The 24,021-nt window shown below is 43.4% G+C and overlaps 2 protein-coding genes across 5 annotated transcripts in view; both read left to right on the top strand.

Moving 5' to 3' along the window:
• The first annotated feature begins 2,379 nt into the window (after positions 1–2,379).
• Positions 2,380–7,780, top strand: DUSP12 (dual specificity phosphatase 12). The gene is made up of 6 exons (XM_047840405.1): positions 2,380–2,750; positions 4,056–4,169; positions 4,260–4,378; positions 4,769–4,865; positions 5,532–5,718; positions 7,389–7,780. The coding sequence occupies exons 1-6, from the start codon at positions 2,407–2,409 to the stop codon at positions 7,548–7,550; spliced, it is 1,023 nt and encodes a 340-aa protein (XP_047696361.1). The 5' UTR covers positions 2,380–2,406; the 3' UTR covers positions 7,551–7,780.
• Positions 7,781–15,221: 7,441 nt separating this feature from the next.
• The window catches only part of ATF6 (activating transcription factor 6), a 199,461-nt gene continuing 190,661 nt past the window's right edge, over positions 15,222–24,021 (top strand). For 2 of the 4 annotated variants that reach the window (XM_047839838.1, XM_047839837.1), the window contains exons 1-2: positions 15,226–15,368; positions 15,848–16,162. In XM_047839838.1, the coding sequence (XP_047695794.1) occupies positions 16,111–16,162 (52 nt within the window). In that variant the 5' untranslated portion in view covers positions 15,226–15,368; positions 15,848–16,110. Of the gene's footprint in view, positions 15,369–15,847; positions 16,163–24,021 lie in introns of all 4 variants that reach the window. The other 2 variants (XM_047839839.1, XM_047839840.1) reach the window with 2 other exon arrangements.

Below are 24,021 nucleotides of genomic sequence, written 5' to 3'. Positions count from 1 at the left end.
ATCATTTTGTCATTTCCTTCCTTCTGCTAACTTTGGGCCCAGTTTGCTTTTTTTTTTTTTTTTTTTTTTCCCTAGTTCCTTGAGGTATGAAGTTAGGTTATTCATTTCAGATCTTCTTTATTCCTTTTTTTAAAAATTTTTAAATGTTTATTTATTTTTGAGAGAGAAAGAGACAGAGCGTGAGTGGGGGAGGAGCAGAGAGGGAGACATAAAATCCAAAGCAGGCTCCAGCAAAGCAAAGCAAAGCAAAGCAAAGCAAAGCAAAGCAAAGCAAAGCAAATGCTCTGTAGATTATAGATAAACGCAGATGCATAATGGAATAATGTAAGAAATTAATCAATAATCAAAGTGTATGCGGGAAACTTAGGGGAAAATCACCATATTATTTCTTAAAGGTTGTTTACACATAGGAACATTTTCAAAATTAGGTAATGTTAGAAAAACATAGATGACATATGTTACAAGGAAATCACTAGCAAATATAATGCCACATTTACTATAATAAATCGGCCAGTTCAACACACTGCTGTTGTCTGTGTCCATTTTTATTTTAGTTTTAGTTTTTTACTTTAGTTTTGTTTTATTTTCACTGACGCTGTTCTTCCTTCGGGAACCCCTGGTTGCTGGAGCTGGTCTCCAGCACTCTTGTTCCCTTCTCCCTTTCTTGCTTCCTTCATTACTGAAGTGATGATTTTCCACAGTGTTATGCTTTGATTCCCTACTCTTCATCTCATGTGTATTGCATCTACTGTAGGTTTTGTTTTGTGGTTACTATAAGGCTTACATAAAACATCTTATAGCTATAACAGTCTATTTTGCGCTGATAATAACTTCAATACATACAAAAGCTCAACCCATTTAGCCCTCTCCCCCTTTTTGTTTTTTGATGTCACAATTAACCTGTTTAAAAAACTTTTTTTCTTTAATGTTAATTTATTTTTGAGACAGAGAGAGCAAGACAGAGCACGACCAGGGGAGGGGCAGAGAGACAGGGAGACACAGAATCTGAAACAGGCTCCAGGCTCTGAGCTGTCAGCACAGAACCCAACGCAGGGCTTGAACTCATGAACCATGAGATCATGAGCTGAGCCAAAGTCAGCCGTTCAACCGACTGAGCCACCCAGGCGCCCCAATATTCCAAATTTATTATTATTATTATAATTGTTATGGTGATCTGTGATCAGTGATCTTTGACGTTACTATTGTGATTGTTTTGGGGTGCCACAAATCATACCCATATAAGATGACAAACTTAATAAATGTGTGTATATATATATTTAATGTTTACTTACTTATTTTGAGAAAGGGAGAAAAAGAGAGAGGGAGGAGGGGCAGTGAGAGGGAGAGAGAGAGAGAGAGAGAGAGAGAGAGAGAATCCCAAGCAGGCTCTGAGCAGAGCCTGATGTGGAGCTTGATGAGGAGATAGATCTCATGGACTGTGAGTCATGACCTGAGCCTAAATCAAGAGTTAGATGCTTAACCAACTGAGCCACCCAGGTGCCCCAACATGATATATGTTCTGACTGCTCCACAGACCAGATGTTCCCCCCATCTGGCTTCCTCTTTTCAGGCCTTCCTAGTCCATGAGATGCAACCATATTGTAATTAGGCCAATTAATAAACCTACAATGATCTAGATGTCCAAGTGAAAGGAAGAATCACAGGTCTCTCTCTTTAAATCAAAAGCTAGAAATGATCATGCCAAAAGCCAAAATAGGCTGAAAACTAGGCCTTTTGCACCCAACAGCTAACATGTGAATGCAACGGAAAAATTCTTAAAAGCAATTAAAAATGCTACTTCAGGGAACATGCAAATGATAAGAAAGTGAGATAGGTTCCCGATGTTCTTGGGTTGGAGGGTACTGACACACAAAAATATGAGATTAGTATCTTAAAAGTATATAGGACAGTGTACATCAACAAGAAAGAGATTCACATACCAATAAAAAACTGGGCAAAGAAAGAAAAAAAAAAAAAGAAAAATTAATCACAAGAGAAAAAACACAAACAGGAGGCTTCATAAACGTTGAAAAAACGGTTTTACCCCAGTTGGATAAAATGAGAGTTGATTCGGTTGGTGGGACCATTATTTCAAATTTGAGTCCAGCTGCTCTCATCGCCCCTTTCCATGAAGTCTCAACCCTATAAGCCCGAGAAACCCTGTATATGGGCAAGTTTATCCTCTACCACCAATCTAGGGAGGCTGGGGCCAGACTCGGGTTTTAAAGGCTGCTCTGCCTCAGCCACAGCATCACCTTGCCCCAGAGGTACGCATTCCTGCCACGGCCGCGGTCCTCCGAGGGAGCGGCTGCGCATCTAAGGCCGGCTCGTCCCAGAGGAAGGGCGTTCTAGCCGGCCGCCTACTCGATGGTAGGGCCCCTGGCCGCTCGGCCTCTGGCCGCCGCCATGTTGGAGGCGCAGGGAGGGAGTCATGGCTGCCCGCGGCCGGGTGACAGTCGGAGCGGGGCCAGCTCCGCCGGGCAGATGCTGGAGGTGCGGCCGGGGCTGTACCTGGGTGGAGCCGCGGCCGCGGCGGAGCCGGACCACCTGAGGGAGGCGGGCATCACGGCCGTGCTGACGGTGGACTCGGAGGAGCCCGACTTCAGGTCGGGCGCCGGGATCGAGGGTCTACGGCGCCTGTTTGTGCCGGCGCTGGACAAGCCCGAAACTGACCTGCTCAGCCATCTGGACCGGTGTGTGGCCTTCATCGGCCAGGCCCGCGACGAGGGCCGCGCGACGTTGGTGCACTGGTGAGCGGCCCGCACGAGGGGGTGCAGCCCCGCTTCGCTTCCAGCCTGCCGCCGCCCCCCTTCCTCCGAGGATCCTAGGGGAGGGCGAAGGGGCTGTCAGACCACCAGAACCTCCTCTCCCTCCCTCCCTCCCTCCCGTGGCTGGCGGGTGTCCGGGAGAGAGGAGGGGGCAGGGGGCGGGGCCCTTGAAGGCGTGCTGGCTCTCATTCATTCCTGTTTTGATGATTCACACTTGTGTATTTTGATTCATCCTGCAGCCCCCCTCCCAACCCGGAGTTGTTTTTTAGCGGGGGTGGGGGGGGGGGGCTGATAAACGGCCAAGTCCCTGCACCTAGAAGAGTTTAAAGCTCTTCAGAAGAAGCCAGGCACGTACCCCGATGATTGTAATGCAGACTGTGATGCGAGTCATGTGCCAAAGGAGATGAACAAAAGTTATTCAACCTTCAGAGGAAAAGTAGATTCTTTTCAGTGTTTTTGTTTGGGGCAGAGGGTGGTTGATGAAGGGGAGAAATGGGGAGAGAAAAATTGGTTAGGACACGAAGGATCCCTAAGCCACGCCCACGGGAAAGATGGAGTTACGTCGTAGCAATGCCAAAAAGAAAATCTTGATAGGTATTTGGGAATTCTTAGTAGTCCTTTTTAGTTGGATTGGAGTGTAGTAACAGGAGTTTCGGTTTATTGAGCCAGCACTTTTACTGTGTGCCAGCTCTTGTTCTAAATATTTACATAAAGTAGTGGTAAAATGGAGAGAAGCCTGGGACCGAGTTTCCAGGCCCCTTAATGCCAAGAGCAAGGGAGCTTGGATTTTTTCCAAAGCCATTATAAATTTTTTTTTTAATTAGTGTAAGATTAGTGTATTACCTTTTGAAAAGGTAATACATTCACATAGTTCAGAATTCAAAAACAAAAAGGAAATAAATAGGGGTGCCTGGGTGTCTCGGTTGTTTAGCGTCTGACTCAGGTCATGATCTCACGGTTTGCGGGTTCGAGCCCTGCCTCGAGCTCTGATGGGTGGGAGCCTGGAGCCTGCTTTGGATTCTGTGTGTGTCTCCCTCTCTGCCCCTTCCTCTGCTCACTCATTCTCTCTCTCTCTCTCTCTCTCTCAAAAATAAATGTTAAAGAAATTAAAAAAAAAAAAGGGGAATAATTCTTTTGTATGTCGTTAGTATTTCAGAGACAAAGAGTTTATCTTGGGTAGAAGCAGACGTGCAGTGGGCCTGAACTTTACCACTGATAGGGAGCTGGGCTTTTTTGTTTTTTTAATTGCTGTTGTTTGCTATTTTATTTTAAAGGTCTCTTTTTCAGTCATGCAGGAGTCAGTCGAAGTGCGGCTATAATAACTGCTTTTCTGATGAAGACTGACCAGCTTACCTTTGAAAAAGCCTATGAAAATCTCCAGACCATCAAACCAGAGGCTAAGTGAGTTCTTTGTTATAGTAATAATTGTTTTTGCAGTGTGATTTTACTCACTTAATGAAAACTTAACTTTAAATTTGCTTGTCCTTACAGGATGAATGAGGGATTTGAGTGGCAACTAAAATTATACCAGGCAATGGGATATGAAGTAGATACTTCGAGTGCAGTTTATAAGCAGTATCGTTTACAAAAGGTTACAGAAAAGTATCCAGGTAAGTGATAATTGCTTATTGGGCCCTTTTTAGATGTTCTTTGCTCTGACACGAAAGGCTTCAGGTGCATTATCTCACTTTTCCAGCCATCTCTTGAGACGGGTACTATTATTTCCTTTTGAAACTGTGATTTAGCAAGAAATAACTTGTTCCAGGTCACATGGTTTGTCAGTGGTGGGCTGGGATTTGAACTCAGGCAGTCTGGCCCAGAATCCAAGGGCTTCACTATGCTCTCCTACCTCCCCCTGATTTCTCCTCACTGGAGATTTTTTTTTTTTCTTTTCTAATTTCTAAGGTTAGCACTTTGCCTTAGTTTGACATTAGCTGAACTTTGCCTGACAATGCAGAGTTAACTTCAACAATTAGATACATTTTAATTATGTCCTGTAGAATTACAGAACTTACCTCAAGAACTCTTTGCTGTCGACCCAACGACCATTGCACAAGGATTGAAAGACGAGGTTCTCTACAAATGTAGAAAGTGCAGGTAAAATATTTTCTATCCTCTGGAGATTTTGCCTTGTCTCAGTAGCTGAAAAGTATTGAAAGTTTCGTTTTCTTAAAATCTGTAGGGAGAACTTGTTTAATTGAGTAACGTAGAAATGTCAAAATCAGGGGTGCCTGGGTGGTTCAGTGGGTTAAGCGCCCAACTCTTGATTTCAGGTCAGGTCATGATCCCAGGGTTGTGGAATGGAGCCCATGCTGAGTGTGGAGCCTGCTTGGGATTCTCTCTCTCTCTTCCTTTCTCGTGTGTGTGTGTGTGTGTGTGTGTGTGTGTGTGTGTGTGTGTGCGCGCGCGCGCGCACATATGCAAGTGGGGGGAGGGGCAGAGAGAGAGGAGAAAGAAAATTCCAAGCAGGCTCCCCATTCAGCATGGAATCCGACCGGACGCTGAATTGCACAACTGTGAGATCGTGACCTGAGCTGAAATCAAGAGTCGGACACTTAACCAACTAAGCCACCCAGGCGCCCCTTCAAATCTGCTTTTAAGAAGAGAATAAGTTCTTAAGAGTGAAAATAAATCAGATTATTTGTAGAGGTTATTGAAAATTACAGTAGCATAATCAATTTTATTTTGCTAAGAAATACTGCACATTGCATCTATTTTTTCATTGTTTTGAAAGCCATTAATGTTTTTGTTTGGGGCTTGCAGGCGATCTTTATTTCGAAGTTCTAGCATTTTGGATCATAATGAAGGAAGTGGTCCTATAGCCTTTGCCCACAAGAGAGTGACGCCATCTTTGATGCTCACCACGGAGGGTCAGGCTCAATGTACATCGTATTTCATTGAACCTGTACAGTGGATGGAATCTGCCTTGCTGGGCGTGATGGATGGACAGGTAGGAACACATTATATTTTCTGCAGTTTCATTATATCATCTATATTTTGTTCTCTCTCGGACTTTAAACCATCATAACTACCTTCTTGATGAAGATTATATCTTTCTAGTGTAGATAAGACTCTATCAAATATATTAATTAAATAAAACCCAGCTGATCTAAAATAGTGAACCACTTCTAGTTGGGGGCTGTTGGTCTAAGTTAATTCCTTTCAAGGCTATTTATGTTTCTTCAAGTAGAAGACTAATATAAGCCAATTAGAATGTATTTTAACAAAACGCAAACTTAGTAACAAGTAAGGGCAAATAAGGATTTTAAAATTATATTTAAAGTTTTTCTTCCCTCTCTTTTTTTTTCTTTTGGCTCCATAACGTCTCTCTTTTTTCCTGATCTTTCAGTTTGTATGTTTGCTGAGAGATTTGTTTTCATTTCCTGTTAATTCTTAAGAATGCAGCTCATATGAGCATTGTGACGGCCACATTTCTCATTTAGGTTTGCTTAATATTAATCTAAAGATACCTTTTTTTTTTTTTTTTTTTTAGTTTATTCATTCATTTTTGAGAGAGAGAGTGCGCACAAGTAGGGGAGGGACAGACAGAGAGGGAGAGACACAGGATCTGAAGCAGGCTTTGCACTGTCAGCACAGAGCCCAATGTGGGGCTTGAACCCACAAACTGTGGGATCATGACCTGAGCTGAAGTCAGATGCTCAACAGACTGAGCCACCCAGGTGCCCCTAAAGATATTCTTAATCTTAATCTAAGATATAGTCTTTTGTTTTTAATCTCTTTATTTTTATTTTTTATTTTTTTTAATGTTTATTTTTGAGAGAGAGAGAGAGAGAGAGCGCACAAGCAGGGGAGGGGCAGAGAGAGAGGGCCACACAGAATCCGAGGTGGGCTCTGTGCTGACAGCAGTGAGCCCCACGCGGGGCTCAATCTCACAAACTGCGAGATCATGACCTGAGCCAAGATTAGATGCTCAACAAACTGAGCTACCCAGGCATCCCTTTATTATTTTTAAATGTTTATTTATTTATTTGGAGAAAGAGAGAGTGTGACTGGGGAAGAGGGACAGAAAGAGAGGGAGAGAGAGAATCCCTCACTGACAGTGTAGAGCCCGACCATGGGACCTTATCCCATGAACCCCAGGGAGATCATGACCTGAGCCGAAATTAAGAGTCTGATGCTTAACTGGCTGAGCCACCCAGGGGCCCCTGTTTATTTGTTTTAAAATAGCCAGGAAGCTGAGACCTAACTTACATGCCGTCAATATCACTAATAGAACGTGAGACTCCTAACATGCCTTCCTGTTCTGTAGCCGTGATGATCTTAGTTTGAGATACTAAACCGCAGGCTGATTTAAAAGCCAGCACGTGCCACATCCTGCAACCTTGGGTTTCCTGTCTCCGCCGTCACCTTTCTCCCCTCATGCGTGGATTCATCTGGTCCTTTGCCAAACTCCCAGGACACAACATGCTGCTTGCACAATTATCATAGCCCTCCATTTTAGTATGGCGAATTGCCATAGCCTTTCATCTTGCTGATTAGATCGTAAACTCCATGGAGGTAGGAGCTGCGTCTTACCTGTTTTATATCTGTATTGCCAGTGGTCATTATTTGTTTTATATACAGGTGAGTGAATGAAGTAACACAGTTGCTTTATTTCAGCTTCTTTGTCCCAAATGCAATGCCAAGTTGGGTTCTTTCAATTGGTATGGTGAACAGTGCTCCTGTGGTAGATGGATAACACCTGCTTTTCAAATACATAAGAATAGAGTGGATGAAATGAAGACGCTGCCGGTTTTGGGATCACAGACAAGAAAAATTTGAACTTGTGACATTTTTGATAGCTTGGAAAGAAACTTGCTGATACATGCTTCCCTTGCTTGTTGTCATTCACGGCCGATTGTCTAGTTTTTAGACCGTCAACATTTCATTTACGGTGACTTGGAAACTGTGCTTTGTTAGTCTCTTATTTCAGTAGAATACTTTGTGTGGAAATCAAAACTTTTAATCATGTAAATTATACTTTATTTGATATTAAAATTTCGTATAACCCAGATTCGTTCCTTGTTTCGTATATTTTAAAGAGTTCTGATTTTTGGAATGTTAAGTGATCTTAAGGTCTGGATGGACAAAATAATGTACAAAAATTGGAAATGATTGTGTTTAAATAGATTTATTTCTAGAAATGCAAAGCAGATTTGTTTGGACATATTTTGAAACTTCTCTTTCTTTTCTAAAAACCTTTTTTTTTTTTTTTTTAACGTCTTATTTGTTTTTGAGAGAGACAGAGGGTGAGCAGGGGAAGGTCAGAGAGAGAGGGAGGCACAGAATCCAAAGCAGACTCCAGGCTCTGAGCGGTCAGGACAGAGTCTGATACGGGGCTTGAACCCACGAACTGTGAGATCATGACCTGAGACGAAATCAAGATTTGGTTGCTCAACCAACTGAGCCACCCAGGCGTGGCCCCTAGTTTAACTTTTGAAATGGTGGGAGTGTTGTGATTTGTGAGAATATCTTAACATAGGACTTGAAGCCTTTGGTAACTTTTATAAAATAATTTTTTCTTATGAGAAAAATTTCTCCCATTTTTATCTTAGCTTTTGTAATATCTGTTCACTTTGCTTCATACTATACTCTAGAAAACTTAAAAACAATTAGGCTGAAACACACGAATTTTGCCTTTTGTAGGTAACAAGTAATAAGAGTTTTGTATGGCTTGAGTTAATACCTATCAATCCCACGCTGTAGCATCTAGCATGGGGAAAATTGCATAGATTTTATTTGGATCTGCAATTGTCAATTCCGTAAATAATTTACTGAGCAACTATTCTGTGCACAATTCTAGATGATGCAGTGAGCACACTAGATAAAAACCCGTCTTCTTGCAATTTACATTCCAGCCAGGAGTAAGAGACAAAATAGCTTTTTTGGGGGAAGATAATTGGTATTTGCCAGTGGAAAATTAATTTGGGGGAATTGACTTTATGTAAATTTTGAAATTTTGTGAAACATCCACTAAGCGAAAGTTTCCGATTTCAAATCCATTATTGTTAAAACATTTTGGGTGGTAAATAGAAAATCCATTATGCCTTCATTCTCAAGAACAAACAAACAAATGGAACGCTTTTTAATGTTTAAGAGTATCCATTTACAACATGATGGGCTGACAGATCTGTGGAAAATAGCAATTTTAACTCTCTTTCACAGCAGTGTTTCTGGTGCAGTTAAACTAGTACTGAAGGACTAGAGTGGGCTCTGAGAATTCTGGTTTCACCTGTCCCCAACTTCCTGGCTTGTGTTTGTTTATTTATTTATTTTGATTTCAAAATTGTTTTTAACTTATTTTGAGAAAGAGACAGTGCAAGTGGGGTAGGGGTAGAGAAAGAAGGAGAGAGAGAATCCCAAGCAGGCTCGAACTACGTTGGGCTGGAACTCCGAACCCTGAGATCATGACCTGAGCCGAAACCAGGAGCCAGATGTTTAACTGACCGAGCCACCCAGGCGCCCCCTTGGAAGGTCCTTTGAAAGTTGAACGTCAGTTTTCTTTCATGAAATGGGAATAATACACGCTCTGCCTTCCTTAAAAGCATTATTTTAAAGGTCATTTGCATAAGCCTTAATTCCTTATATAAAACGGAGAGATAATAATAGGATTCAATCTGGGTTTTTATGGGGATTTGGGTGATATAATGCAGTGCCTAGCTAGTAGCATTCAACGTTGTTCCTTAAAATAGCTACAGTTTTTTGAAAATTTACCAGGGGCTAATTAGCACACCAATCGTTTAATGTGTATTATCGAATTTAATCCTCCCCCCAAACCCTACGAGATAGCTCCTGTTATTCCCTTTTCACACATAAAATTGAGGCTCAGAAAGACTATGTCACTTGATCAAAGTTACATTGGTAGAAAATGGTTGAACCTAGATTTGAATCAAGATTTGGCTTATTCCAAAATCTGAGGTGGTTTTTTTTTTAATGTTTATTTATTTTTGAGCGACAGAGAAACAGAGCACGAATAGGGGAGAGGCAGAGAGACAGGGAGACACAGAATCCGAAGCAGGCTCCAAGCTGTCAGCACAGAGCCTGACACAGCTCAAACCCACAAGCTGCGAGATCATGACCCGATCTGAAGTCGGACACCCAACCAACTAAGCCACCCAGGCTCCCCCAAGATCTGAGCTTTTAACCTCTGTATTCTAATGTTTGGATTCACTGTTTAGGGTGATCTAGAAGATGTCATGATGGAAATACCAGATGGTAAAAATATAGAACTGATGAAATACAATTAAAACAAAATTTTTTTTAATCTTTATTTATTTTTGAGAGACAGAGAGACAGAGCGTGAGCAGGGGAGGAACAGAGAGAGACGGAGACACAGAATCTGAAGTAGGCTCCAGGCTCTGAGCTGTCAGCACAGAGCCTGATGCGGGGCTCGAACCCGCAAGCTGCGAGATCATGACCTGAACCGAAGTCGGACGCTTAACCGACTGAGCCACCCAGGCGCCCTGAAATACAATTTTTAAGCAAGTTATAAATTCACTGGTCAGGTACCCCACCAACATTTGCAGCATCCTGACGAGTGCAAATTGAGGCCCATGTGCTATTTGTCTTAGTATTTGAAAGTTACAAATCAAGCTACCAAACTGTTATTCTCTATCTTGACAAACATGCCTTCCTAAAGACCTGGAAGACAAGGTCAGAGTTTAAAATTCTCTGACTTTATGGATTCCTTGCCAAAACATGACAGTGTAGGAGAGTTGGCCCCTGACCTACAGACTGCCCCCTTTCCCCACCCCTGGGTTTGTTTATATGGCCCGTGCATGTGCGGATGTGGACTTTCCACCTCACATTTCTAAGCTCTGTTTACACCCCTGGCATACAGCATTGGCACAGTTCACCCTTAGGAGTCAGAAACCTAAGCAAGCTTCAGAAGCAGGTGTGGAGCTATTTGGGCATAAAAAGTGTGTCTAGAAGGAGGCATGTGTTCCAGTTGGGCATCTCACCTTGGTACCATGGATTGTCCCCCTGCAGGAAGAGACACTGCCAGACGCTGGAGTAGAGTCCTCAGAAGTATGGATCTAGGCAAGGGTCTCCTTTATGTCTCTAGACAAAACTCTCATTTTTTTTTTTTTAATATTTATTTTTGAGAGAGAGAGAGAGAGACAACACAAGCAGGGGAGGGACAGAGAGAGAGGGCGACGCAGAATCGGAAGCAGGCTCCAGGCTCTGAGCTGTCAGCACAGAGCCCGATGCGGGGTTTGAACCCACAAACTGTGAGATCATGACCCCAGCTGACGTCAGACGCTCAACCGACTGAGTCACCCAGGCGCCCCTAGACAAAACTCTTTCAAATTTCATTTCTCTTCCAAGGGTTTAAATTGAAAACAAGTGAATAAAAAGGATGTAGTAACATTTAACATTTATCATTAAAATTTTTTTTAAAAAGCATGGTAACTAGGATGGAGGGAGTATATAACCAAAAGTGTGTGTAAAAAAACCCCTAACCACGGCAAATTTCTTGATGAAAAATGAAAAGAAATTTTCCTTGTGTTAAGAAACTACAGGAAAAAAACAAATCTTATCACTAGTAAAACTTTTTAAAACTTTCACATCGGGGGCACCTGTGGGCTCAGTCGGTTAAGTGTCCGACCTTGGCTCAGGTCAGGAACTTGTGGTTCATGAGTTCGAGCCCTGCGCTGGGCTCACGGCTCACGGCTCAGAGCCTGGAGCCTGCTTCCGATTCTGTGTCTCCCTCTCTCTCTGCCCCTCCCCTGCTCATGCTCTGTCTCTCTCTCTCAAAAATAAATAAAACATTGTTTTTAACGTTTATTTATTTTTGAGACAGAGAGACAAGAGCATGACTCGAACTCACGGACCCCGATATTGTGACCTGAGCTGAAGTCGGACGCTTAACCGACTGAGCCACCCAGGCGCCCCTAAATAAGGCGTTTTTAAAAATCCTTTAAAGGAGGGGCGCCTGGGTGGCGCAGTCGGTTAAGCGTCCGACTTCAGCCAGGTCACGATCTCGCGGTCCGTGAGTTCGAGCCCCGCGTCAGGCTCTGGGCTGATGGCTCGGAGCCTGGAGCCTGTTTCCAATTCTGTGTCTCCCTCTCTCTCTGCCCCTCCCCCGTTCATGCTCTGTCTCTCTCTGTCCCAAAAATAAATAAATGTTGAAAAAAAAAAAAAAAAATCCTTTAAAGGAAACCTTTCGCATGAAAGTTGGGAACAAGTTAAAAGATGTACACTCGTGCATCTGCCTTCAGCGTGGTAGGAGAGGTCCTTGCCATTGCAACAACATAGGAGAGGAAACAACTGTACAAACCAACTGTAGAAAGGCATTTCTGAGCGAAAACTGAACATGGAACAGGTAGTAGATAATATTAAGGAATTGTTAATTTCGGTGGGTATCGTAACAGTGTTGTAGTCATGTTTTTAAAAATTTGAAAAAAGCCTTGTCAGGATATCCATTAAAGTATTTATAGGTGAAATAACACGCTCTCTGGGATTTTCTTTAAAACACCCCAGGGGAAAAAACAAAGCAAAAGAAAAAGTAAGTGTTGTGGGGAGAGAGGGTAGATAAAACAAGAATGGGAAATTGTTGAAGTTGGGTGCTAAGAATGAGTCTTCACTACCTTTTCTTTGTGTTTGAAATTTTCCACATTAAAGGTCAACTTAAGGGGAGCCTGGGTGGCTCAGTCGGTTAAGCGTCCGACTTCGGCTCAGGTCACGATCTCGCGGTCCGTGAGTTCGAGCCCCGCGTCGGGCTCTGTGCTGACAGCTCAGAGCCTGGAGCCTGTTTCGGATTCTGTGTCTCCCTCTCTCTCTGACCCTCCCCCGTTCATGCTCTGTCACTCTCTGTCTCAAAAAATAAATAAACGTTAAAAAAAAATTAAAAAAAAATAAAGGTCAATTTAAGGGGCGCTTGGCTTGGGTGGCTCAGTTTGTTAGGTGTCCGACTTCAACTCAGGTCATGATCTCATGGCTCAGGAGTTCGAGCCCTGCATGGGGTTCTCTGCTGTCAGCACAGAGCGGACAATTTAAAAAAGGTTACAATGGGGGCACCTGGGTGGGTCAGTTGGTTAAGGGTCTGACTCTTGATCTTGGCTCAGGTCATGACCTCGTGGTTCTTGAGAGCAAGCTGTATCGGGCTCCGCACTGGGCATAGAGCCTGCTTGGGATTCTCTCTCTCTCTCTCTCTCTCTCTCTCTCTCTCTCTCTCTCTCCCTCTCTCTCTCTCCCTCTGCCCCTCTTCCCCTGCTCACATGTTCACATGTGCTCTCTCTCACTCAAAATAAATACATTTTAAAAAGAAGTTACATGCTGAAATAAATTTTAAAATATTCGTATTTGGGGCTCCTGGGTGGCTCAGTCAGTTAAGCGTCTGACTTCAGCTCAGGTCATGATCTCACAGTTCGTGAGTTCGAGCCCCGCGTCGGTCTCTGTGCTGACAGCTCAGAGCCTGGAGCCTGTTTCAGATTCTGTGTCTCCCTCTCTCTCTGCCCCTTCCCTGCTCATGCTCTGTCTCTCTCTGTCTCAAAAATAAATAAACATTAAAAAAATTAAAAATAAAATAAAATAAAATATTCGTATTTGCATACAAGTTTTTCTACATAGAAAATCCTGGAGATTTACAGACAAAATATTACAATCACATAATTCAGCAAGGTTTTTAAATTTTTTTTAATGTTTATTTATTTTTGAGAGAGAGAGAGAGAGAGAGAGGAAGAGAGAGCGTGAAGAGGGGAGGGGCAGAGAGAGAGGGAGACACAGAATCGGAAGCAGGCTCCAGGCTCTGAGCTGTCAGCACAGAGCCCAATGCGGGGCTTGAACTCATGAGCTATGAGATTATGACGTGAGCTGAAGTCAGATGCTTAACCGAAGTCGGATGCTTAACCGACGGCCACCCAGGCGCCCCATCCAGCAAGGTTTTTGGATACAGGATTGCTGTATAAAAATCAATAGTGCTACTACACCCCAGCAATAACCAAATAAGGAGAAAAAAAAAAGAATGTGAAAAACAAAACTATAAAACTATGGAAAGAAAATTTAAAACATCTCTGTGACCTGAGGAGAGGGAAGGATTTCTTAAGCAAGTTACAAATAGCACAGATCATAAACAGAAGATTGGCAAATTTGACTACATTGAAGTTGAAACCTAAAGACAAAAACCCCATAAACAAAAAAACAAGTGTAAACTTAAGAGAAGGTATTGGCAACATATATACCAGTTAAATGAATAGAGTAGGCTAGCTAAAGACGTGCATACCATTGAGAGAAAGAAAATACAATAGCAAATTTTATAAGAATAGGCAATTCACAGAAGAGGAAATAAGGTTTAATAAACGCGAAAAGATCTACCCCATATTTAATTGTCAGGGAAATGTAAATTCTAGTCACACCCTTCACGGGGCAAAAAATGTGAAAGTGACCATATCTAGTGTTGGTGAGAATGTGGAGGAGTAAAGAGCTCATCACTGGTAGAAAGGACGTAAATTGGTATAATTTGGCAGATATTAACATTCATACTCTATGACCCAGCATATATCTTAAAGACATTTTTGCATATATGCATGAAGAGACTCATAGAAGGATGTATGTAACAGTAAAAATTTAAAACAATCCAAATGTCCGTTAGTAGAGAAATGAAAAATGAAATTGTGATATATAGATTTTTTCAAGGAAATACCACATAACAGTTCAAACATGAATAGATCATCAAAAAGTAATGTTGAATAAGAAAAGTGACTTGGAGAACAGGAGTATGATACATTTATGTAAATTTAAAAACCCAACACAACACTAAATATATGTATCTACAAACATATTTAAACATGAGACAAGTAAAAATAAAAATGGACTTGATTCCCATAAAATTCATAATAGAAGTTGCCTATGTGGGGGGGGGGGGAAGAAGCAGGAGAGAAGCAGAGTTGGGCTTTATCTGTCATGTTTAATTTCTTACAGTATGAAAAATCTGAAAGAAAAATAGAAAATGTTAATATTTGTTAATTTTTGGTGATAGGGACGCAAATGCTTGTGTCATTGTCATCTGCGCTTTTCGGATAAAAATAAAAACTTTGAAAAAAAAATGGCTGGAGTTCAGTCATGGTGATTAAAAAAAAAAAAAAAAAGACCAAGGTATCTGGTGGATGCAGAATAAAAGACTCTTGGTGGTTTTATTTTAGGGCTTTCTTTTTATGGTCCGTTTTTGAATAGAAGCGACATTTATTCCACTATCCATGAAAACTGTTTAGTTACCTCATGACACAAGGAATCATTTCGGGAAAATGTTTCCGGTTTGGGGTCCCAGGACTGTATTGAAGACTGTGGATTATGCAATCTGTAGTAACCCCGCAGCCACGAGGAGTTCGCTGGATTCTGGGAAGCGTTTGTTTGGTTTAGTAACCATGGGAAGGATTCCACTCGGTCCTAGAGGGATCCGGGTTCTTAGGGTATTTGAAACAACTCGCGGCTGAAACGCTGTAGGAAGGAGTTCTATTACGTAGCGTTCTTGAAATTGTTCCGTCAATCTCAATCCAACCTCTCAGTGGCAGTTCGTGATGTGAATTGCTTCGGAACAAACCCGACTCTCCGGTTCCAGCAATAAAAAGATTACGAATCTACCTTATTCTAGGTTGTAGGGTAAGGTCGCTCGGATTTCCACTACGAAGTACTGTGCGTTAGAAACGCGTATCTAGGAGATAGGTGTGAGGACGAGGAGTTCCCTCTTTTATGTTTGCCTTGCTTAAATTTGTTTAAATAGAAGGGGGCTTTCTGGAAGTACGACGGACGTGCTGTTGTTTACCTCGGGTACTGTGCCCGTGAAGGGAGGCGGGTCTAACGAACGCGGCACAAGAGTTGAGTTTTTCTTTCACACACTCGTGTGTACGCAGAATTTTTACAATGACGGCCAGCGATTGCAAAAAAATTAAATCACATTTACTTTATGGGTCTCTGCCTTTGTTCTGAGATAGCTACACGGTGGTATTAACAAGGATATGCGAGGAACGAGCCGGTCTATCCAGAAGGGGCTTTTACTTTTCATTTTGACTATTATCGATACATTTTATTTAACGAAAGTAGGGCTTATGTGCCTTTTTTTCTTTTTTTCCTTAAAACAGCGGGACAGAAAGTGCCGCAAACTCCCAAAGGGAAATAGTTACTCGGAGATCCGCTGAAAAGGAGCTCGGTCTCTGACGTTTCTCCTTTCTGATTTGCGCAAGCTCCCCGGGCAGCGGGCGTAAGTTTGACTTCGCTCGGCCACCGTCCCCGCGCCGGGACGGGGTATTTTGTCCGCCTGCCGCCGCCGTCCGAGCTGTTAGTCACCGAGTTCCAGGCCGCGGGAGCGTGGGGTGTGCGAGAGCCGGCTGGCGTTGCCGGCACCATGGAGTCGCCTCTTAGCCCGGGCCTTTCTCACCGAGCGAACGAGGATTGGGGTGAGTGGCGGCCGAGAACGTGCCAGCGCTGGCCGCGGGGTTCTTCCTCCCTCCTTCCGCCCACTTGTGGAGACAGGTGTGGGCGAACTCTGCCCCGGGAGCCGGGGCTAACTCGTCGCTTCCGTCCGTGGACCTGCCTGGAAGAGTCTAGCAGAACCGGGCGGTTTCTGCCCTGGCACCCGGCAGCGTAAAATGTTGCCTGATTGGAATTGTTATCGTTTTTCGCCATTTGCGCTGGGAAAGTACCAGGGGGTCAGGATGTGGGAGCGGAAAGGGCGTCGGTAAGAAGCAGAGGGCAGGATGGCTGGGATCACCAAAAAGGCTGGAAGCTGTTTTCTCCGTGTGGGATGTGGGCGGTGATTGCCGTGGAGTGTGTCTGTACGTGTTTGTGTGACAGAAGGGGAATGTATGCAAAGATCTTCATGTCGCAGCTGCCATTGTTGGTCTAGACTTGATGTCCATCTTGGCAGAGAACCAAAGCACCTGACCTTGGGTCCCTGACTGCCTAGACCTAACGCTTAAAAGTGGATGTAATCCTGACTGCCCTTCAGAAACAGCGCCAATTTGTTTTGAAGTTGTTTCGTGTGTCTTTGGTTTGGTTTTGTGATCGGGAAGAGTGGAATGGAATGCAGTGGGAATGACGGTGGGGAAACTTTGTCATCTAGGTGTTTAGAGGAAACTTGTATTCTTCTCTTCGTTTTGGGACATAGGACTAATGCTGTTCTCCGGCTCCAGCGAGAATTTGGGATTGCGTTAGGTCTCTGAGTGGGCCCTGTAGTGAGCCTACGCCTTTCACCTACTTTGGAATTTGGGGGGAATCCGGGGGGAATCCAGACTGATCTTCATCTTTCCTCCTTGGGCCACCATTCTCGGTAGCAAGAGCGTAATCTCAATTCTATGTATTGAACTGAAGTCCTCATTTGATTTTCTAAGGACAGAACTCCTCTTAGATTATGTGCAGTGGGAGCTTTATTTCAGTCCTTGGGTAGATTTCCTAGGAGCTGCTGGAAGAAACTTGAGACTGTCGATTCCAAGTGTGTTTTCCTGAGCCAAATATAGTGGTAATAGGGATAATTACCATTTATCTAGCCCTTCATTTGTGTCAGGTGTCCTGCTAGGCTCTTAACATGCATTGACTTCTTTAATCCTCCCTACAGCATAAGGAGGAGGTATTATTAACTCACAGATGAAAAAACAGGCTGAGAGAGAGCGTGCGAATGTTCAGTGTTGTAGCAAGTGAGGGGAGCAAGCAGGATCAGGAGGTTTGTTTACCTCCAAAGCCTGTGCTCTTAGTCACTATTCCAGAATGCTTTTCCTAAATTATTTCTACAGATTTGATTCTTCCCAAGATCCAGCCCCTCCATCAGTTATTAATAAATCTAGAATATCAGGTAGTTATGGTTTTTCTCAGCTAGCTATTATATTTTTGTGATATCTCTTAAACTATAACTGTGGGGCTCTTCCTCATTGCGTTATTTTCTCTTTCCAGCCTGCATTGTGGTGATTGATCTGATAAATTGACTCCCAGTCCTAGTGTTCTTTTACAGAGCGTTCAATTCTTTGTAGTCGGTTCACTGACTCAACTCAGGTATCCTGCCCTGTCCCTCCCTGAATGTGCGCATTTCCCATTGTTTTCCAGGCTTCTCTTTTCACACTGTTAACGGTCTTCTCTTAGTTGAACACTTCAATTCTGATTCATTAGGGGTTCAGTAAGTGGAGTGGATTTTGCAGGCACTAAAGTGAAACGCTGTTGTCTGCTGGGGTTTTTCAGTAGACTGTGCATTCTTTTTCTGGGAGTTGCCATTTTGAGTATTCAGATACCTCACTGATTTATTTGATTTTTTTTTTTAATATTAGAAGGTGGCCAGTTAAATTTTTAAATTCAGCTTATGTGATTAGAACTTGTGACCCTAACAACTTTGAATAATAAAGTGGTTCGCTCAGAACTGCCTATGGTGGCATGTGCTTTTTCCCTTTAACCTGGGTAATGGAATTTAGAGCAGGGGTTTGCCAACATTTATTTTCTGTAAAGGTCCAGATAGTAAGTATTTTAGTCTTTGTGGTCTTGTGGTCTCTGTTGCAACTACTCAGCTCTGCTGTTAATGGTGCAAAAGCAGCCAGGGGCAATGTAAACTGAACGTGTAAATGAGTTATCACTGTGCTTCCATACAACTTTTTATTTATGGACACGAAATCTGAATTTCACATAATTATTTTTAATGCTTAATAGGCTTTTTGGGGGTACAGTTTTACATTTACAAAATAACTGAGCAGATAGTACACAGAGTTCTATATACACCCCCACCGCCATTTTCCATATTGGCAACATCTTGCGTTAGTGGAGTGAATTTGTTACAATTGATGAGCCAGTATTGATCCAATATTATTAACGAAAGTCCGTGGTTTACATTAAGATTCCCTCTGTGTTGTACATTTTGTGGGTTTTGACAGATGCCTAATGTCATGCATGTACAGTGTCCTACAGAATAGCTTCATGTACCTAAAAAATCCCCCGTACTCCACCTATTCGTTTCTTCCTCCCTCCCAAGCCCCAGGCAACCACTGATCTTTTCACCATCTCCCCAGTTTTGCCTTTTCAGAATGTCATATAGTTGGAATCATACAGTCTGTAGCTTCCTCCACTTAGCAACATGCATTTAAGACCTATAATTTTTCATGACTTGGAAGCTCTTTTTTTTTTTTTGTCTTTTAAGCACTGAGTAATATTCCACTGTATGGACGTACTACCGTGTGTTAGTCGCTCAGCCTGCCGTAACAAACTACCATAGACTGGGTGGCTTAAACAACAGAAATTTATTTACTGACGGTTCTGGAGGCTGGAAGTCTGAGATCAGGTGCCAGTAAGGTCACGTTCCGGTGAGGGCTCTCTTTCTGGCTTGTGGATGGCCGCCGTTTCACTGCATCTTCACAAGGCAGGGGCACGAGAGGCAAAAGAGAGGGAGAGGGGAGAAGAGAGAAGGGCAAGAGAGAAAGGGGGTGGGGAAGGATCTCTCTCCCTCTTCCTAGAAGGCCACAGTCCTATCAGATTAGGGCCCTGCTCTTCTCTCTTATATTGTCATTTAATCTTGATTACCCCTTAAAGGCCACCTTGTCTCTCTCCGGACATAGTCACACTGGGAGGTGTGGCTTCAAGATACAAATTTTGGGGGGACGCAATTCAGTCCATAGCACAGTTTGCTTATCCATTTACCTACTGAAGGACATCTTGGTTGCTTTCACATATCGGCAGTTATATGTTCACACACAGCTTTTTGTGTGGACAAGTTTTCAAATCATTTGGGTAAATACCAAGAGGCACAATTGCTGGGATCACACGGTAAGAGCACATTTAGTTTTGGAGGAACCTTCCGAAGCGGCTGTACCTGTTTTGCTCTCCCACTAGCAGTGAATGAATGTTCCTGGTCCTCCACAGCATTTGATGTGGCCGGTGTTTTGGATTTTAGCCATTCTAGTAGGTGGGTGTGGTATCTCGTTTTAATGCTCAGCTGCCTGATCCCATTCGATGTGGCGCATTTCTTCATATGCTTGTCACTTGCATGTCCCCTCCTTCTCTTCTTTCCCTCCGTGTCTGGGCTTTGTGCAGAAACCACCTCTTTGCCGCATGTAAGGTGCATGTACCAAGACCAGAAGCTTCTATCTGCTTCTGTGGTTTCTTTTACGTCTTCAGTCTCCTCTGTGAAAGTTGGCTTTCCGGCACTGACCGCAGCCTGACCCTCCCCTTGGTTACAGCTGCTTTCTCTGAAGGCTTGGGGAATGGCTGCCATTTTCATTCTCAAAACCTTTTTGCCATTCGGGCCTCTAAAGGTGGGATAAGCACCTTGGTTTTCACTGCTGCTTTCGGCTAGCTCTCCTTTCATCCTCCCTGAGATAAATCCCGTTTAAATCTCGTGTCACAATATGCCGTCCTCTGTCTCTGTCACAGTCAGGCATCTGCTGCTTCCGAGTTTATTCTCCCTCCCTCCCTTGTTGAGAAATTTTAGCTCCTCGCTCACTGTCACTCTTCTCGAATATTCCTTCCTTGGATGATTTCAGATTCTCAGAGGAGGTACTTCAGATACCCTGAGCTCTCATTTCTGGGCCTCCTCTCCACCAGGGATCTTGCCTTCCACCCTGTCTCAGCCATTTGCTCCCCCATCATAGGCCGAAACCTTGTCAGCACTGAGAACCGTCTCCGTTTCAACACCCCGCGCTCCGACCACCACCTCCTGTCTTACCAGCTCACTCCCCGTGGCACTCCACCAGTTCCTGCGACCCTACGGACACGCCATCTTTTCACTGTCCCCCGTTTCCTCTCTGTCGTCACTTCCCCCTTACCCGGTTCAGTTCCATGGGCAGTCGTAACCGCTCCCTTGCTCATACCCTCCATACCCTGGTCTGTGTCTTGTTTTGTAGTTCGTTCTCTCTCCCTGTCTCTCTGGTGAACCACAACCTCGGTTAAATCTAACTGGCTTAGTAAGCTGAACCAGGCCTCGAGGCCGTCGGCTGGCTGATCGGATCTGCCTGGTCCTCTCATTCTCCACTTAGATGTTTGTTTTTATGAAGTGTCTTCTCTCTTCGAACCTCTGTCACCCCCTGCCCCTCCCTTGAATCAGAAGAGAACTTCCAGAATCTCCCACTAACTCATCTACCCACCTGCCAGCATACTTGCCTTCTCTTCTCTCGTTGAGAACGAATGGCTTCTCCCGTGTGCTGTAGATCCCTCCTCTTTAGCCAAGAGCCTTGCTCAAGCCTTCTTCCCTCTGTTGCCTTCTTCATTTCCCTCTGTGCTAGATCATCTGTGCTAGTCAGTAAACAGAGTTGTTGCTCCCATTTAGAGTAAAGAAAAAACCCCTCCAAACTCTCTTTAGAGGTTACTTCCCCTCTAGCCGCTTCTGCATTTTTCTTTATGTTACGGCAGAATTCTTAAGAAAACAAAACAAAACATGTCCACCGACTCCGGTTTCTCCTCGTCTCTTGCTCTCACCGCAGCCAGGCTCCGCCACACCACCAAAGCTGTTCTTACTGATGTCATCCCTGATTTCCATTATGTGACGCCAGGTGGCCGTTTGTCATCTTGCTAAACTTACAAGAAGTAAATGAATACCTAAGAGGTCAAAGTCGAGGTCATAGCTACCATAGTTTACTACTGTGAAGGGACATCTAACTGCTGGTCGTGTGGGATTGGTGAAAAGGATGTAGGAATGGGCAGTGGATTTTAGAGATTCCTTAGAGGTGACCAGCACTTTCTTAGGGATACTACAGGGATATTCTGTAGGTATACGAATGTATTTATCACCCTACTTGCAACATTTTTTTTTTAAACCACAGAAAAGTTTTTGTTCAAAAACTACAGAAAATTAAAAGGTTGCTCTAGTGATGCCTTGTATTTCCCTTATCTAGATTTACCAACTGTGAACATTCTTTATTACCCACACTTCCCTCTTCTTTCATCATCTGAAAGTAGGCTACAGATAATATGAAACTCATAAACACTTCATCATGTACCTCCTAAGAACAAGGAAACAGGTATTTTTTTTTAAACAGCATGGATTCGTACCAATACCCACAGTTCAAAGCCAGTACCACAGGGTTCTTGCTCACCTTCTTACGTTATACACTTGTATTTCTTTTCTTCTGTAAAACTCCGGATTCCCAGTAATATCCTGTTTTTAATCTCGCTTTAGCTGTGCTGTTGAGAATGGCCTGAAGGGTGGGGCCAGGGCGGAAGCAGGGAGACCATTTGGAGGCTGTTACAGCAATGCAGGTGAATTGTGGTAGCGTGCAGGTATGGGAGTGGTTGGATTATGGAGATGTGCAAATATACTTACGTATGTACAAATATACTTGTATATATTTATGAACACATAAGTATACAAATAATATATTACATAAATATACATAAGATAAATGTACATAAGATATACAAATATACTTACGTATACTTCTGAATACACACGTATTTTTTGTTTAGATTTTAGTTTTCAGATAGTTTCAAACTTAAAGAAAAATTGTAAAAACAGTACAAAGAACTTTTGCATGCCCTTCACACAGACTCTGTTAAATTTTACTGTGTTTGCCCCATTTCTTTCCCTAGAAAGAACGAGAGAGAGATGTGTTGACCCATTATCTTTAAAGGCTACAGTGTGTATCCCCTCCTCGCAAAACAAGGATATACCTCCTGTATTACTACCACGTACTCCTTCCAGTCAGGAAATAAACATTGCCACATTATCATCCATCTCACGGACGCCATTCAGATTTTGCCATCTGTCTTTTTAAAAAAAATTTTTTTAATGTTTATTTATTTTTGAGAGAGAGAGAGAGAGAGAGCATGCACAAGTGGGAGAGGGGCAGAGAGAGAGAGAGGCGGGGAGACCCAGAATCCGAAGCAGGTGGCAGGCTCTGAACTGTCAGGACAGAGCCCAATGCAGGGCTCGAACCCACGAACCGTGAGATCCTGACCTGAGCCAAAGTCAGACGCTTAACCAACTGAGCCACACAGGCACCCTGCCGTCTGTCTTAATAATGGCTTTTTCCTTTCTTGACTGGGATCCTACCTGTAAACACACATCACTTTTACTTGTCAGGTCTCCTTAATGTCCTCCAGTCCATAATGGTTTTTTAGTCTTTTTCTGTCTCTTGTGTCCTTGACAGTCTTAAAGACTACAGGTTTTCTATTCTCTAAGAGGACTCTAAACCTGGGTCTGTCCGCCGTTCCTCATCACCAGAATCAGGTCATGCACCCATGGCAGGAATGCCGGGAGAGTGATGCTGTGCTCTTCTCAGTGAATCACATTTGGAGGCCCACCATGTTGACTTGTCCCAAGGCGAAGTTCTCCTTGATCACATGGTCAAGTTGGTGTCTGCCGGGTTTCACCGCTGTAAAGTCACTACTTTCCCTTTTGTATTTGATTGCTGTTTTGGGGGAGCTAATCGGCCGTGACACCAATCTCCTTTTCCTTGTTAAACCTCCACCTGCCAGCCCTAGTCCCTGCCTGTGTCAGCCAAATGGTGGTTTTGTCTGCATTTACTAATTGACATTGCAGTGTAAGTAAGGACTTTCTCTAGGTATGTATGCGTGTATATATATGTATTTATTTCATTATGACTCCTCTCTTTGATTCAGTGGGTTAAAATCTGATACTCCCTTTTTATTTTGGTGCTCACATTTTCCCCAGTTTGACCAGCGGGAGTCCATTCGTATTAGCTCTTTTACTCTTTTGACTTACTCCAATCATTCTCTGAGAGTTTCCTTATTTTCTGGCATCACAGCATCTTCCATTCTTATCTTGCACTTTCCCTGCTTCAGCTTTGGCATCAGCCATTTCTCCAAGGAGCCCTTTAGTGGACTTCCATTTAGTGGAGGATGGCATTTAGCGTCCAAGATCTGAGCACACAGTATGTTCATTGCTACTGAGATATCACTGTTCTGACTTTCAGCCCACAGAACTAGGAAATGTGTGTGTATGTGCGCGCGTGCACACACACGTATAAAAACATCTGCAAGTCTTCTGTGTACATAGATGTTTTAGACATGGGTTCATACTAATACTTCCCCTGCCAGTCCAACATCTTAGGGTTCTTTAAGGCTCTTTCCTTTCCATGTTTGTGAATTCTTTCTTAGATAGTGAGAAACCTGGCCCTGGTTATTTTAGATGTATTTGATCACTTGTTCAGGTGATGAAGGTATTTGTTCAGTGTCGTCATTCTCTTAAACACTCAGGCTGCCTCTTCCATCTGCCTCTTTGTTCTCCCACCTCCTGCCCCATTTCCTTGGCAGCCCCAGCATGCTGCCACCGACACTGGGCCGCCCCCTCTGTCACACCATCCCATTTCCTTGGACGCCGGGCACGTTGCCA

The sequence above is a fragment of the Prionailurus viverrinus genome, chromosome F1 (assembly GCF_022837055.1).
Source record: "Prionailurus viverrinus isolate Anna chromosome F1, UM_Priviv_1.0, whole genome shotgun sequence".
Classification (NCBI taxonomy): Eukaryota; Metazoa; Chordata; class Mammalia; order Carnivora; family Felidae; genus Prionailurus; species Prionailurus viverrinus.
Note: the sequence above shows the minus strand (reverse complement) of the source record. Positions and strands in the feature narration are given on the sequence as shown.

Excerpts from the sequence above, each read along its gene's own strand:
- DUSP12 (XM_047840405.1), top strand. The coding sequence starts at position 2,407 with ATGTTGGAGGCGCAGGGAGGGAGTCATGGCTGCCCGCGGCCGGGTGAC. Across the intron at positions 2,751-4,055 it reads CGCGCGACGTTGGTGCACTG|TCATGCAGGAGTCAGTCGAA; the intron begins GTGAGCGGCCCG and ends TCTCTTTTTCAG. Across the intron at positions 4,866-5,531 it reads TACAAATGTAGAAAGTGCAG|GCGATCTTTATTTCGAAGTT; the intron begins GTAAAATATTTT and ends TGGGGCTTGCAG.